This window comes from Macrobrachium nipponense, chromosome 3 (genome assembly GCF_015104395.2).
Source record: "Macrobrachium nipponense isolate FS-2020 chromosome 3, ASM1510439v2, whole genome shotgun sequence".
Lineage (NCBI taxonomy): Eukaryota > Metazoa > Arthropoda > Malacostraca > Decapoda > Palaemonidae > Macrobrachium > Macrobrachium nipponense.
This window is the reverse complement of record NC_087202.1, coordinates 4,413,045-4,431,045: the sequence shown is the minus strand read 5'-3', so window position 1 is coordinate 4,431,045 and position 18,001 is coordinate 4,413,045. Positions and strand designations below refer to the sequence as shown.

The 18,001-nt window shown below is 37.9% G+C and overlaps 1 protein-coding gene across 1 annotated transcript in view; it reads right to left on the bottom strand.

Annotated features, from left to right (window-relative positions):
• The window catches only part of LOC135222112 (alpha-2-macroglobulin-like protein 1), a 44,487-nt gene that overhangs the window by 12,121 nt on the left and 14,365 nt on the right, over positions 1-18,001 (bottom strand). Inside the window, 14 exon segments of the mRNA XM_064260282.1 lie at positions 1,049-1,188; positions 1,191-1,224; positions 1,371-1,477; positions 1,670-1,749; positions 1,967-2,163; positions 2,391-2,619; positions 8,322-8,529; positions 8,611-8,695; positions 10,241-10,332; positions 11,534-11,698; positions 12,081-12,138; positions 12,350-12,532; positions 13,316-13,531; positions 14,891-15,055. Coding sequence (XP_064116352.1) covers positions 1,049-1,188; positions 1,191-1,224; positions 1,371-1,477; positions 1,670-1,749; positions 1,967-2,163; positions 2,391-2,619; positions 8,322-8,529; positions 8,611-8,695; positions 10,241-10,332; positions 11,534-11,698; positions 12,081-12,138; positions 12,350-12,532; positions 13,316-13,531; positions 14,891-15,055 — 1,959 coding nt within the window.

Here is an 18,001-nt window from a genome sequence, read left to right as displayed (position 1 = left end):
AACCCCCAGTATTAAAATGCCTCAATCAGTAATTAGTCACACCAATCTCTTCTTCAAAATACTATAGTGCCCTCCACATGCGACTCTCTGTCCCTAGGACTCTCGGTCCCCTCACTAGAACTGCCCATTAAAGCCTGGAGAACCACACACAAACAATTAAAAACTTTCGCAGAGCGATCCCAGCATTCTGCCATTCTCCCACAGACCTCTTTGTAAGTCTCCATAGATTTGGCAAAGCGAAGTCATTATGAACAGACATAGTTGGTACACATACATATGAACTCACACAAACTCGGTCACAAACCAGTTTCTAAAGGCACTTGAACAAGGACCCCATGACTCTCGAACATTGAAACTGCTTAACTATGCATCTTCGTATCACTCCATCCCAGAAATGATTTATCAGCTTTCTCAGGTCAACGCTTCGGATTCTTGAATCTATGGGTAGTCTGCGCTTTTCAAAAAAGTCACAGCACATCACATTGGCATATTAAAACACATTATTAATTATAGCCCCTCTTTTATCTGACACACACACACACACACACACACATATATATATATATATATAAATATATATATATATATATATATATATATATATATATATATATATATATATATATGTATATATATATATATATATATATATATATATATATATATATATATATATATATATATCACAAATAAAGGTAATGCCATGCAGGAAAATGAAAAGACGAGAAATGCCGAGATTTTTCGGTCTACATGACCCTTTACTTGAGGCACAACTGATCAAACACAGAGCAAAAACATAGTACAAGTAAGCTTTGTATACAAACTGACATTACAGGATTAGCATAATGGTCCAACTCACTTTAAAGAAACGAAAAAACGGCCGTGGCATTACCTTTACTTATACATAGCATCACGTTTTATATATTTCGTGACCAAGTTATTCATATATATATATATATATATATATATATATATATATATATATATATATATATATATATATATATATATATATGATGTTTTTAAATCTAACCACTACGGGACATACCCTCACTAACAAAAGGAGTTCCTTACCTGTTTTCATGTAGTTCAGAAGTTGATCCTCGACGCTGGGAGTGAGCTGACCTGACGATGCCAGGTACTGCATCACGTATATGTTTGGGGCAAAGTTCAGCATATTTTGTTCACACAGCCATAAGGCATTCGGATCAGGTTACCCAGGTTCTAAAAAATGGTAAACCATGAATCACCGCGCGGAACTCGCCTGGATGGGTTAAGTGACAGCAATGGCATTGTTCAAGTTTTTGGATGTGATATTTATAGTAATAATTACTATACTGACTCCAGCAACTGGGAGGAATTCTTCTTACCTCAAGGGTCGGTCCTAGGAGGTCAGCGGAAGCAGAGATGTAAATTTTATCTGAGCCATTGACAGTCCCAGGATAACTCTCGACGGACCACGTAAAGGCGCTGTCATCTGCCCAAACAAATAAAAACCTACTTCAAATAACCGTTTTATGCGATGTTGATCTTATGTAAGGCACACCTTACTACCAACAGAGTAATGTATGCGCATACGCAAATGAATGTTCTCGTTACTTCTCTTTACATTCTTGTTGTAGTACATATTATTTTCCACAATGAAATCTTCCGGCAGTTCATCACTTACTGCCACAGAAGTATTGTCCATGTGTCGATGCTTTAGTTATTCCTTCGAATTTCACTTTCAAAGGGCGAATGACGGTGTCGCTGAAAGAAGGCGGATATTAGTATAATTAATACTGACATATATGTAAAACATTTCACTTATCTGCCCAATAAGTTTAGAATTATTTTGTCTTTAAGTAAAATGTATCTATTTTGTTTTCGATGTATCACATGAAGACAGAACGTCATTCAACATAGTTTGAGCCAAACTTGGCCAAATGAGACGGGAAGCCCAAAATCCCTCTTCCTTTTCATGTACCTCCTTTCGACGTCAATTGTCCCGCCGCAACTTCCGCCGTCAGTGTCGATGGAGGCACTGAAGGTGAGGTTGACGTCCCCGGCCTCCAGAGGCACCACCAGGAACTGCACCACTTCCTTCCCGTTACCGGAGACACAGGACTTCATCGAATAAGTCGGAGACGTGTAATCGGCGCTTGGCAGCAACTCAACGGTCACCTGGTGAGTGAGGAAATCATTATCCGTTTATGTTAGCATGGACTCTGTAGTGTGAGTGTTGATATATATTTACAGGGGCCAGGCATGTGTAACAGAATATCAATCGTTTCGTTTATAAAAAAAAGAGCAAAACTGGCAACTACAGGCCACTGAAAAGAAGACCGAACCATTGACAGGAAGACCTTCCTGGGAGGAATGCAAGTCTTTTCACAGGATCCATCACTTACAGGCAGACTTGTGGTCAGGTAATTGAAGACAGAGACCAGGACGGGGACCTTCTCGTTCCTGCGGGCGGTGGCTGGGTGACTGAGGTCTAGGAAGAAGGGCACGAAGGAGGTGATGGAGGACTTGGGGCTCAGTCCGATGCCCAACTCTGGATGGAGGCAGATGGCCTCGCCCACCCACGTCGTCACAGTGTCCGGAAGTTCGACCTCCTTCACCGTCTCGCCACTCTCGCTGTGGAAAGGGTCAGGAGGCGTTCGCTGTGCTTCAGTATAATGCTTATTCTAGTTGAGCAAATTTTACACAAATACAGAAGCCTTTAAGGATGGGCAAAAGACCTCCGGATAGCAAAGAGAGCAATGAATCATCGTTTGCACAGATTTCCCGTCTAAACAAATAATAAATTTGAAAACTGTTACTTTACTAAGAGGAATAGACGGGGAATGGTTAGAAACGCTTTCATAACAGAAACCCAAATCATAGGTAAAATACCTCCAATATCAAACGCCACACAAATTTCGAATCAGTAGAAAGTGGCTTCAGTCTCCAATGGGGCATAAGGTTCTTTTGCAGCAAAGATTTGAGCATCATGACTAATAATAATAATAAATAATAATAATAATAATAATAATAATAATAATAAAATAATAATAACTGTCCCCAACTACTCTTCGTAGTAGCCATGATTCCCATGACAAAAGTACTACAGAAGATGGATGCCAGGTACCAACTCAAGAAAAGAGGCAACAGAATCAACCATCTGATGTTCATGGACGACATCAAGCTGTATGGTAAGAGCATTATAGAAATAGTTGATTGGAGAATGGTAATTTCATTCGTGGGAGAATAGTCGAATTTACTAGTTCGTTTGTTTCTTACTTTTTGTCCCCATTTCTGGTGTTCGTTTATGGACGGAAAGTAAACTGAATGATTGCTGTTTGTTAATATTAAATGTAAATTCTTTACTTTCCCCTTTTTGTATTCTAACTCCTTTTTGTATTCTAACTTAATAATTAATTTAATGTTAAATGTATTCCTTATAAGGAAACAGTTTTGCTTTCCCGTCTTTATATTTCAACGTTGTTCGAGAGTTATGGACAAGCGAAAGAAAACGGAGTTGTTGACTGTTTTTTATCCGACAAGGAGAGTAGTCTTGTGTTACCTGTCGGACAGAAGAACGGGTGTTCTTTTTTTCTGCCGATAAAAAGTGAATTAATTAATGAATCAAAATTCGAAGCCAAGAAGAAATTGTTCTGGATGATGGTGCAAGTAAGTTGAAGTATAAAGACTTGCCTTAAAATTGATTTGAGTTAGATAATTCTAACAGCATCAAGGAAATAGATACCCTAATCCAGACTGTAAGGATTGTATCTGGGGACATCAGGATGGAGTTTGGAATAGAAAAATGCGCCTTAGTCAACATACAAAAAGGCAAAGTAACGAGAACTGAAGGGATAAAGCTACCAGATGGGAGCAACATCAAATACATAGATGAGACAGGATACAAATACCTGGGAATAATGGAAGGAGGGGATATAAAACACCAAGAGATGAAGGACACGATCAGGAAAGGCGATACTCAAGTCAAAACTCAACGCCGGAAATATGATAAAAGCCATAAACACATGGGCAGTGCCAGTAATCAGATACAGCACAGGAATAGTGGAACGGACGAAGGCAGAACTCCCCAGCATAGATCAGAAAACCAGGAAACATATGACAATACACAAAGCACTACACCCAAGAGCAAATACGGACAGACTATACATAACACGAAAGGAAAGAGGGAGAGGACTACTAGGTATAGAGGACTGCGTCAACATCGAGAACAGAGCACTGGGGCAATATCTGAAAACCAGTGAAGACGAGTGGCTAAAGAGTTCATGGGAAGAAGGACTAATAAAAGTAGACGAAGACCCAGAAATATACAGAGACAGGAGAAGGACAGACAGAACAGAGGACTGGCACAACAAACCATTGCACGGACAATACATGAGACAGACTAAACGAACTAGCCAGCGATGACACACTAGGCAACATGGTCTACAGAGGGAGAGCTAAAGAAGGAAACTGAAGGAATGATAACAGCAGCACAAGATCAGGCCCTAAGAACCAGATATGTTCAAAGAACGATAGACGGAAATAACATCTCTCCCATATGTAGGAAGTGCAATACGAAAAATGAAATCATAAACCACATAGCAAGTGAATGCCCGGCACTTGCACAGAACCAGTACAAAAAGAGGCATGATTCAGTGGCAAAAGCCCTCCACTGGAGCCTGTGCAAGAAACATCAGCTACCTTGCAGTAATAAGTGGGACGAGCACCAACCTGAAGGAGTGATAGAAAACGATCACACAAAGATCCTCTGGGACTATGGTATCAGAACGGATAGAGTGATACGTGCAAACAGACCAGACGTGACGTTGATTGACAAAGTCAAGAAGAAAGTATCACTCATTGATGCCGCAATACCATGGGACACCAGAGTTGAAGAGAAAGAGAGGAAAAAAATGGATAGGTATCAAGATCTGAAAATAGAAATAAGAAGGATATGGGATATGCCAGTGGAAATCGTACCCATAATCATAGGAGTACTAGGCACGATCCCAAGATCCCTGAAAAGGAATCTAGAAAAACTAGAGGCTGAAGTAGCTCCAGGACTCATGCAGAAGAGTGTGATCCTAGAAACGGCACACATAGTAAGAAAAGTGATGGACTCCTAAGGAGACAGGATGCAACCCGGAACCCCACACTATAAATACCACCCAGTCGAATTGGAGGACTGTGATAGAAAAAAAAAAAAAAAATAATAATAATAATATTGAGGAATACTGAAATAAATTAGGGAAAATGAAATGTCTATTTGAAGAACATCAGAATGATCACGTTATTGCTGTAGGGGATTTTAACGCTCACATTTCATCAGAATTTGGTGCAGAATTATTTGGGTGGTGTGATGAATACGACTGCTGTGCAGCCGACATCACCTCATTACCACAGGATACCCATACGTGGGTAAGCGATACTACGGGTCACACGAGGTGGCTGGACCATGTCGTTTGCCCTGACTCCCTCTTGAGTGCACTTCGATGTTTTAAAGATTTTTACGAGGAGATAGGCTCAGACCACAAGCCTCTGGGTTTTAAACTTTGTGTACAAGATTTTTCAGCATACATAGTAGCAGGGACCAATAAGAAAGAAAACTACCAAACTACCGGTTAGTATTGATGGAATAAGGGAAGAGTCAAACACAGCAGAAGGTTGGAAGAATCATTATGCTCATATTATGGAAGGTACGAACCATCCACAAATGTCTTTGTCGATGGAAAATGAAGATGAAGAAAGCACCATACCAATTGTTTCCGTTAAAGACGTTCAAGATGCTTTAAATCCCTTTCGTTAAATAGTGCCCCGGGCCTGGATGGAATCACAGGGAATCACTTCCGATATGCCCATCCAACTCTGTATGTGCATCTGTCACTTTTGTTCACTTGTTTGTTCAGGCATCATTTCGTATCAAAAAATCTGACTGAAATAAAAATTCTGAATTTAGTTAAGGATTACCATAAGTCTGTCTCTGATAAGAATAACTATCGTCCAATAGCCCTTGCCTCTATTATTTCTAAGCTATTAGAATGCTTCATCCTACAAAGATGCAAAGACTTGTTAACAACTTCGGATAATCAATTTGCTTATAAAACTAAACACAGCACTGATATGGGCCTTTTTCTTTTAAACAAAAAACATGCAGTTTTATAGGTAAAAAAAAAAAAAAAAAAAAAAAAAAAAAAAACACTCCAGTTTTTGTATGCGCAATGGATATGTCCAAGACTTTTGGTAGAGTGTGTCATGAAAGATTATTTCAAATTTTAAAGAGAAGACGTGTGCCATTTTACATTATAGCACTGCTACAGTACTGGTACAAAACTCAGGACTTTAGAGTAATGTGGGGCAATAGTCTTTCCTCTCCTTTTAAACCCAGTTGTGGTATTAGACAGGGTAGTGTTCTATCAGCACTTCTGTTTGCCGTATATGTGGATGACTTAAGTACAAAGGTCCTCAGCAGGGAAGGTGGTTGCACAGTGGGAGAGGTTAAGGTGAATCATATCTTTTATGCAGATGATATAATACTTTTCGCCCCATCTTTAAAAGCGTTGCAAATACTCATAGATAAAAGTATGGAATATTTGAAGTACCATGATCTTGAAGCCAATCCTGACAAGACCAAAGTTCTTGTTATAAAGCCCAGGAATTTTATGTCATTTAGTGAACCGTCACTCTATATTAATGGCGTCAGGTTGGAAGTCGTTAAGTCATGTAAATATCTCGGCATGAATATTAATGACAATCTGAAGGACGATGACCATATTGCATCACTCTATCGAGGGCAATGCTTGCGAGGCAATATGTTGCTAAGGAACTTTCATATGTGCAATGATGAGGCAAAAGTGCATTTTGTTCAGATCTTTCTGTACTTCCCTGTATTGTATGCCTCTGGCAATGAAATGTAAAAAGGAAACCCTACGAAAACTTAAGGTATGTTATAATGACTCTTTTAGGTACCTGATGGGAATAGAAAGGTTTTCGAGAGTAAGTGGACACTTTTGTTTCTTTAGGTATACCAACATTTTATGAAGTTAGTGAGAAAAACATGTATTGAAAGCTTGTTTCAAAGAGCAAAGAGTTCAAAAAACCACTTAATTTGTGCAATTTTTAAACAGTGATAGTTTTGAAAAATTCATTAGTTTTTAAAGAGTGGTCTAAACAAATTTCTGTGTTTAGACCTTTTTGTTTTATTTCCTAATATATTTGTATATAACTATTAATTTTATCGTAATATTTTGTATATGGCTCTACAGCTGAAATAAAGAATTTGAATAATATGGTTGCTGCTTCATCACTATTAATCTTGTAGAGAGTCTTCTCTATTTTTCTGATGACAGCTTTCTCATCAGAAAAATAGAGAAGACTCTACAAGATTAAATAGTGCTGAAATAGCAATCATTTTTAACAAAATTTGCCTACGAGAGGGGTCTCCTTCCGAAAGAATAATAATAATAATAATAATAATAATAATAATAATAATATAATAATAATAATAATAATAATAATAATAATAATAATAATAATAATAATAATAATACCTTCTATAAGCATACAAGTTACTGACAAATCGCGCTCGATTACCACTTGCATTAGAGATAGGCCATTTGTTTTAGAACAGAATTTAGGACAGAGGCCAAAGGCCAAGTGCTAGGATCTATGCGGTCATTCACTGCTGAAACAGAAATTGACAGTAAAAGGTTTGAAAGGAGAACGGGAGGATAACCTCAAAGCAGTTGCCCTGTGGAACAATCGCTCGGAGTGGGCTGAGGAAAGCAAGATGGAAGAAAGAGATTATGAACGGAGGTTGCGGTTAGAGAGGATTAAGAAAGGGACGCTGCAAAAATCCTTAAGTAATGACTACAGCGCACCACACGAGGTAAACTGACGGCACTACCACCCTACCGGTTATTTGTTTTAGATAATATTGTTGATTGGGTTACATAATGTTTATGAAGTTCTTCATATTTATGATTAGTAATGTAGGGCTTTGTCTTCTGTTTAATGTTTTCTTCAAATAGACTTTCCCTTTTTCTTTTTAACATTATGTGTATTAGGACTTGATACTGGAAGGCGATGTGACTTCGTTTTTTCTCTGTAGTAAATCCCTTCTTTTCGTTTTTTGTTGTCGCTTGAAGTTGTACTTTTCTTGATGTATTTTTTCTTTGTCGGCCATGTACTTGCAAGAACAGAAGAGATTACTGTCCACTTTGCTTGTTTTGTATTATGTCTCTTTGTGGACAAATGTGTACTAATAATTTTGTGTTTTTGTCAATAAAATAACTAACTACCATTTTGTAAGTGTAGGATTCAATCAAACTCAGACATACCTAATGACAACGATTTCCCAGAGCCACGTTTCAGGGAAGTAGGTCCTCTCGAGTTCGACTTTTTCCGGATTAGGGACTATATCCACATACCCACTTGTGGTATAGGCAGGTTCTGTGATTGGTGCGAAAGATGCCGTAGCTTCTGTTGTACTGGGGAGATTACCATAGTCACCCGAGGTGGTCATCCCTGCAGCGCCATAATCATTAACTGGAAAGGATTGGTACATTAGTTAACAGGAATATTATAATAACGTCTTTTCCTGACCAGCTTAGTAAAACAGATACTTACATCCATAATCATAGTAGTAAGTAAAAGAGTAATAACAGGGCCTTGTCTCCAGAGTCAGATCGCTTATAACGTACACCCCAGCCACCTAAAAAAAATAAAACAAAATATATAATAAAATAACATAAAAAATAAAACAAAATTCTACTAAGTACTCAGAAGTCGATAATACAATTTCACTTTAAAATCTTGAGTACATATTTTGATCATAATTAAAAGAATAATAATAGTTTTGACAAAACCTATTAAATATTCGTCTGTTTATCTGTTCATATATATACATAGCCTATATATATACTCTCTGTATTATTTTATCTATATATAATTATGTTAATATAGTAATATCATCTAGTATTCATATATATAATCTAATTCTTATATATATATTATATATATATTATCTATCTATCTATCCTATCTATCTATGTCTATCGATGCTAGTCTATCTATCTATCTTCTAATATATTAATTAATTTTTCTATAATCTTATTCTATATATATATTATTAATTTAATTAATCTAATCTAATATATATATATCTATCTATATATAATATATCTACTAGATATATATATTACATATATATTATCTTATAATTATATATAATATATATCTAATCTATAGGTGATCTCTTCACAATATCTCTATTTAAAATATCTAATATATATATATATCTAATATGTAGATCTATATATAGATATATATATATATATAATATATATATATATATAATATAGATAGACTATACACAAGTATAATATATATTATATCTATATTATATTATTATAATATATAATATATATATATATATATATATATCTATCTATTATACTATATATCTATAATATATATATATATATATATAGATATATATATATATAAGATATATCTATATATATATATATATAATATATATATATATAATATATATATATTAGATATAATTTATATCTATATATATATATACTATATATCTATATAATATAATAATATATATATATATATATATTATATATATATATAGAATATATAGATATAATATATATAGATATATAGATTATATTATATATATATATATAATAATATATGATATATATATATATATATATATACATATATATATATATCTATATTAGATTATATATATATATATATATATATATATATATATATATATATATATAATAATCTATATATATACAGATATAAAATGTATAATAATATATAATATATATCTGATATATATAATATTAATATAAATTTATAATATAATTACAATAATAAAAGGAGCCCATAAAAACGCCAAAATATAGAGAATAAGTTCTATAATTCAGAAATTGCTGAAAAGAGGGACAGCAGTCTCTGAAATAGTATAGTACTTACTCTCTACATTTTGGGCGTTTTTATGGGCTCCTTTTATTAGATGGAATCCTGTTGTATCAGAACATTTTTACCAGTCATGACATAAATCATATAGTGGCTCATGAATTATAATCACGTTATCGGTAACTTCACTAATTCATTTTTGTATACATACATTTTAGAGAAAAAACCATGAACAGCAGGCGTAAAAGAGAGAGAGAGAGAGAGAGAGAGAGAGAGAGAGAGAGAGAGAGAGAGAGAGAGAACTCACGTCAAAAGATTTCAAGGCATCTTGCATGTTAGTGTATCCATTGGGCTTTCTTCTTCGACTTCCTGCAGGCACCTCCGCGCCATAGTCGTAATCTGTCGAGTGGTGTGATCAGAGTGAGGTCATTAAGGCCATTGCAATTCAGCTGTTCAGTTTCACATTTAAATCATCAGGAGTCATCAAGCTCTACTTCCCTGCCATTACTAATACTAGCAAATATATGCATACAGAAATTATGTACTATGATGAATTCGTAAATTAACTAAATCTACGGGCATAACCAGCCTCGTTTCACGAACAGAACCAGCTCCGTTTCAGGGAATACCTTCTCACCCCTACCCCCTTCGGAGGGGGGGGCGGAGTCGGGGGAGGTAGGATGAAACCCCATTATAAACGATCTGTGGGGTCCCCGCTATAACACTGATAAGTTTCAGGACCATCGGACCAGCCGTTTGGCCGTGATTGAATGACAGACGGACGGACAGACATTACACCGATTATAGTAAGATTGTGCTTTGCCTAACTCTTAATTTAAGAGTCCCAGTATTCATTTAAGCAAATGTGAATGGCTTTATGTATTTTTCTGTATTGGTCAAGCTGTTTGTCCCTTGGTGGAGGTATTCTCAATATACTGAGTGTTCCTGGTTAAATTTTTTTTTTTATGTAACTGCGGTTGTGATTCCATCATCAGGATATCCTCACGTCATTACAATACTAACCTGTCTCTTTTGGTTGGTTCAAGCTGGTAGGTCCACCCCGAATCTAAAATCATCTAATATTACCATATATGTTACCGTACATACAGCTTGTGGAGGGATAAGGCCTGCTCACAAATTCCCGACATGTATACTGGTATTGCACCAGCCCCGGTTTTTATGCCAAGCCCTTAGGTTATGTTAGGTTAGGTTAGTTCAAAGAAAAAAACTATTGGTAAATTGGTTGCGTTAGGTTACGTTCGGTTAGTTCAAAGAAAAAAACTATTGGTAAATTGGTTGCGTTAGGTTACGTTAGGTTAGTTCAAAGAAGTAAACATTTAGTAATTTGGTTAGGTTAGGTTAGTTCAAAGAAGTAAACTATTGGTAATTTTGTTAGGTTAGGTTAGGTAAGGTTAGTTCAAAAAAGTATACTATTGGTAATTTGGTTGTGATAAACATAATGAGATTTGTTTTCCAGAAGATTCTATGGTTAGTTTTGAAGATATGGCATCCCACTTTTTCAGGGAAGGTTAGGTACTCGGTTACAGTTCGGAAGTATGCGGCCCGCTCTGTATCTACCATCCACTGATCAAGTACATACCGATAACAGAGTTTTCGTTATTGCCATTGCAATAAAGATAATCATTGACTTGTGAGTTTTCCCACTGGTTAACTTCTGCTGCTTCGAACAGCTGGAATATTGTTCCAAGTGTCGGGGTTCCTCGCTGACCTCCAGAGAGCAGTTCAACGCTTTCATCCACCATCCCTGTGGAAATGGAACAACAAGCATTATAGAATGGCATTAGGTTCGATGTCTGATGGGTGATTCCAGTTATATCATGCTACCTTATACTCCTTCCTTAGATGGAATGAAGAACTAAATGTTTTCAGATGCTAATCTTCAACAACTGCTCTGTCAAACCCTCTGGTCTTCGTGTTTACAATTACAAGTAACTTCACACCACATGTGCTGTTGGAGGACACAAACCTAAGCCACAGACTGAGCTCGGCACGGACGAAAGGACGAGACTGACGTCATCCTTTGGAGAGGGCAAAGCATCTGTTTTCGTCTCCCACCTGTGAGGGGAGGTCGGGGTTCCTGAGACATTTGCTCACATCTGCTCTTCCAGAGGTTGATACGACCTCACCATCGCTGCGGGAGTACCATATCCTATCAGGACCTGTGTGAGAGGATTGGGGTTCTTCCTTTATAAACGTTAACAAAGATTCAGACGTATTACTACATCTTATTATTATCTCTTTCCATTGATTCGGAAGGACAATAGCCACAGTTAGGAAAATAATGAACACATTGATATACATATATAAACCTAGATGAAAACATAAAATAAAAACAATGAATAATAACTAACTAGATAAAATACCTAAGATATCAATAATTCGCCTCAAAACTTGCCTTAAGATGAGGTGAAGTCAATGGCCCTAAGGGGATGTCAATGTTGAAGTATCCTCTGATGAGGCTGCTGTCACTGAGTGGTTGCAAAGGCTCCAGAAGATCTGACTCACTGATTGGGAGGTCATTTGGAGTCAAGTCGTGGACTTCTTCGCTGGTGTACGTGATCTGACTTCTTGATAACACCTGCAGGAAAAACAATTAAAAGTATTATTGTTATTGCTGTTGTTATTACAGGCAGTCTCTGGGTTACATATAATGCTACTTACTTTAATGAACGCTACACCACTACTTTAAGGCACAATGCAGCATTGTCTTCGATTCTTCCAACTGTATGCCTTCTTATGAGGAGTCCATATGTTCTTCCGCTAATCTATCCTCATTTACCGGTCACACATTTGTTATTATTTGGAAATGTCTGTCTTTTTTTCCAGGTAGGTCATTCTGAACTGTTTATTTACTTTGATATTTTCAAGCCATCTCAGTGTTCTTCCAGAAGAACAGGAAAAGGTTATGATGGCACTGCACAGACTGACTAATTCAGGCAAGTCGTTTTTTCCTTCCTCAGTTGTTTCTTCTCTTATCAGAATTAAGGAAGAGCATGTGGCTCATACCTCATTCAATTTTCCAGGGAGCATACTGACAGACAAAATCATACGAAACCGGTCCTCACTTAACACGATGTCTTAGGTTATATCAAGGATCCAGATTTTATGAAAGACACTCTGTTACATGGAATATATTAAATGTGCAAGCAGTTACTATTCATTTTCCCTAGTCTTCTTTGAAGTATCCTCCATGAAAAATATCCAATAATGGTAGCCACAGGAATTATTATCCAATTGGTGATTTAACAATTGATCCCAAGTATTGTTACGTACATACACTAGTTTTAGTTATCAGCAGAATACTTCCTGAATGATTCACCAACTAATGGTAACATATAAAATGTTGGAGCAGTGAACTTACCTGGATGTGCAGAATGATGGAAGAAGTATCGTTAGCCACAAACATCACGGGGATTGTGATGGTGTCTCCACCAGGTGAACATTTGTGTGACTTAGGCAGCAACCCCAGGCTAAGACTGGACTGAGACGCAGAAAAGAATTTTGATGGGGACGCACTGGTGGAACTAGGATATAGCCAACCCAGATTGCCTTGCTGATATCCATTGGGGGTCTGTGCCTATAATGAAAATTAAATGTAGGAATACAGATAATTTTTTCAAGCATTCATGCAGTGCAAGGAATAGGAATATAGAATTTTAGAATTTAGGCCAAAGGCCAGCCGCCAGGACTTATAAGATTATTCAGCGCTGAAATGGAAATTGACGATAAGAAGGTTTGAAAGGTGTAACAGGAGGAATAAATCTTGCTTTTGCAATATGAAACAATCACTAGAGAGGGTGGGAAGCCATAGTGAAGAGAAACAGTGTGAATAGAGGTGCATTAAAAAGAATGAAAGGGGTTGCAGGTAGCTAGGGGGTGAAGGGACACTGCAAAGAACCTTCAGTAATGCCTAAAGTGCACCGCGTGAGGTGAGCTGACAGCACTACCTGGCTATGAGGATCAAGCAGTGGGGTGATATATCAAGAAATTTTTGTGAAAGTAGTGCCGTTACATTGGAATATCACAGTGATGACATTAAACAAATAATGGTTCCACATTGTACTTTAGGGTGAATGCTGTCAAGTTAACTTAGAATTTGTTCATTTTCGTTCAAAAAATTTTGTGTTTTTGGATATAGTCCAGATAATCAACTCTGGGAGTAGAAAAAAACCCATCTAAGTTGCTGTTTTTTATCAATAAAATGTTATAGTTTGTTTTCCATGGAGTAGTTTTATGGTTCTTTCATGTTTTAGTTTTATGAAAGGAAAACTATTGTGCCAGCTTTGTCTGTCAGTCCACACTTTTTTTCTGTCCGCCCTCAGATCTTAAAAACTACAGAGGCTAGAAGGCTGCAAATTGGTATGTTGATCACCAACCCTCCTATCATCAAACATATCAATTTCCATCCCTCTAGTCTCAGTAGTTTGTATTCTATTTAAGGTTACATTTAGCCATAATTGTGCTTCTGGTAACGCAACAACACAGGCCAACATGGCCGGCTGAGAGAATTATGGCTGTGGCTCATACAGCATTTTACCGAAACCACCTAAAGATAGATCTATTTCGATGGCTGTACACAGAAATTGATTACGCTGAAGAAACTTTTTCGCGTTTTTACTTGCTTATTTATAACTCTGGATGGAAGCAATACAGCTTTCAAGTGATAGAACAGTGATTTAAATTTTTATGTAACTTTGTTACAAGGGTAGCATTTGTTAACATTCTGATTACTGGGAAACGTTCTAACAGTTTTAAACAAAATTTTTCAAAAGTATTAACGGAATATTAGCAACTACTAAAAAACTTTCAATATTTTACAAAAAACTAGTTACAACTACTACGTCAATCTTCAGCTACCAAGTAATTGTACTTTGACGACATGAACTGAATTTGTCGCTGATGTTAGGCTTACATATCTAATGACATTTGAACTTACCCAAATATAGGAATATGAGGAGTCAACAAAAAGGTGAGAAGGAATGAAGGCGTTGATGATTCCGGATTCATCTGCTGAGTAGTCTTTACAAGGATTGCCATAGCCCCCACATACTGAAACAATTACGCCCTCGGGCGTCGAAGAACCTGGTTTAGTCACCTTCACCTGCAGGAGAAAAGCCATTCTAAATCCTATGAGGCGTGTGTGGGGGCGGACGTGTTGGAGGTCTCTCTCGTGTTACTTCACAGAAAAGAAGGGTTTTTCGCCCTTGGTGATTATACCTCCTATAGTAAACAATGTGTTAATAGTGTCTCCACGTCATATCCGGCGTGTAAGTCGGAGAGTGTTGTGCAACTCCAGATATACTAATATTCTTTCTGCTCCAATCAAAATCTTTCAAATCACAGCTACTCGAGGCCTATTGGTCCAGGGAAATGGGTAAAAGAATGCAGTGTATGTGTTAGTGCTTGACCCCTCCCTTACCACAAAAATGTCACCCGACCAACCTCCAACCGTTGCGCAAGTGACCCTGGCACCTACCGGTATATACAATACCAATCGAACCGTTCCGATGTCGAGTCCGCTATACAATCTGTCAGTGATGCCTTCTCCGATGAGGAAATCAACGTTGCTTTTACGAAATGCAAAGATCTGATACCAGAGAGCATTCTCAAGGAGCGATCCGCGAAGAACTTATCCTCTCACAAGAAAATATCATATATCACTAAGTGGCTAAGGACCTGCTCGGTGGAAATCTACGCCGATGACCCTTACAATCTGCCTCCAAAGGGGCCTGCTGACCTAAGCCTACCTGCGGTGTACCACACGGCAGAAACTGCCTTCCAATCAGCAAAATCTCTCTCAGAATTAATTGGAAAAAACTCGGAAAAAATTGAGGAGACAAATGATAAATTTTCAAGAATCTGGGACGTGATCAAACGACTACAAGAATCCCTAAACAGTCTCAAAATGGTGGAAACAAATAACCTCACACGGATCTGGGATGCGATCAAAGGGATGTGCAGGGATCGATAGACAATCGCAGCATAGCCACCAGACTCCTACGAATGCGGCATCCAGTTTTTCCTCGCCTCCCAGCAACACGGAAGTGCCCCCGTCTCCTGTAGACCGTTCCGAGGGGACTGTTGGTCTCCCAACCTCTTCTCCCTCCCTCCCCATTCATGTTTCACCCCGCCCGACACCTGAGAAGAGATGTCACGTAGACGCCATAGTGGAGAGAGTCAAGTTTTTCACTGGCTCTGACCCACTCATCTCTCACGAACTCCCATGCAGGATTAAACATAAAGTGGCTTACAGGATTACCTGCCTATTTCAACACCTCGACGTTCTTAAAGGCGAGAATTTCGGTCCTAATATATTAGTTTCAAGATTATTCCGGGATCAACCACCCCCAGGGGAACTTACTGACACTCCAACCAAGGTCATTTCCACCGCAAGTGCCAGTCAGCCCCCTCCGCCGAGTGACTGCCCACTCCCCCTGGCTAACCCCCCATTCGCCCAAATGATCAGCGCATTCATCTCCCATCTTCGTGAGTAGCCATGGATACATTAAACATAATCTCTTGGAATATTTTTGGCCTCAAGCAGAACATTCCTCTCATAAACATGTTCTGCAAAAACTTCAAAGGTATCATTGCATTGAAAGAAATGCTCCTCTGGCCACATGACCTTGCCATCTGCGATTCAATTCATGAAGACTTCTGAACCTTCTCGATTTCATCGATGCAAGTTACAGATCAAATCATAGCCGGTCGCCCGAAAGGGGGCCTTTCTTTCCTGTGGCACAAATCGTTAGACAATATATAAAGGTGATGACCTACAGGAGTGACAGATTGCTGGGGCTTCAAGTGACAGTAGGGAACTCTAAAATCCTAATTATTAATGTTTATATGCCATGGGAAAATAACAACAATTTTTATCATTACTGCATGATCCTAGGGGAGTTACACAGTATTATTCATGATTCTCTTGCTGATCATATTTGTATAATCGGGGACCTTAATTCTCACCCCACAAAACAATTTTATAATGAACTTACTCGCTTCTGTCAAAATCATGCTCTCCAAATTAGCGATGTAATGCTCCTCCCTCCCTCCTCCTATTCATATGTACATAATAGAGTGGATGCCATTACAACCTCCTGGCTGGACCACTGCATCACATCTCCACAACTTCATGATTCTATTATGACCTGCAATATACGCTATGATCTTGCAATGGGCTACGATCACATCCCATTGCAGGTGTCATTCAGTACCCAATCCCTCCCTACCGTGAACCCCCTAACTGTTCGCCCACCAGCAGTAAACTGGGATTTTAAAAACCAACAGAAAACCAGATAATTTAGGGCGACTATTGAAACCAGGTTGCGGTCAATAGTTCAACCGGCAGACGCCTTACTTTGTACTAACACAAATTGTAGAAATGACCACCACAGGAGAGACCTGAATGAATTCTATTCGAACATAATCTCCGCTATGTTTGCTTCGGGCAGGACTGCCAACAGATTTCATCAAGGTAATTCTCGTAATATACCTGGATGGAATGACTTGGTTAAAGATCTGTATACATACTCACGAGAAATGTTTTTACTGTGGAGGCAAAATGGTAACCCCAGGGAAGGGCACACTGCATTACTAATGAGACAGGTGAGAGCGCAGTTCAAACTTGCTCTTAAGCACTGCAGGTTAAATGAAAAACAACTAAGAGCCGATGCAATGTCTAGAAACTTAGAATCTGGTGATTATCCTCGTCTTTGGAATGATATCCAGTCCTTAAATCCCAAAACTAAAAAGCTATCACAGAGAGTAGGGGAAGCAGTCGGAGACGAAGCTATCGCAAGTATGTGGGGTGATCACTTCAACAATATCCTGAATTGCATAAATGATCAAGATTCCAGAAGGGATGTAGATAACCTCCTTACTGACAACATTAAATTTCATTTTGCAGACCGTATTACGCCAGGTAACATCAGCGATGCCATAAACAGCCTACCTAATAATAAATCACCCGGCTGTGATGGTCTTCCTGCAGAGGCCTTCAAATTCTCCCATCCAATAATTTACATATTGCTAGCTGCCCTATTTAATG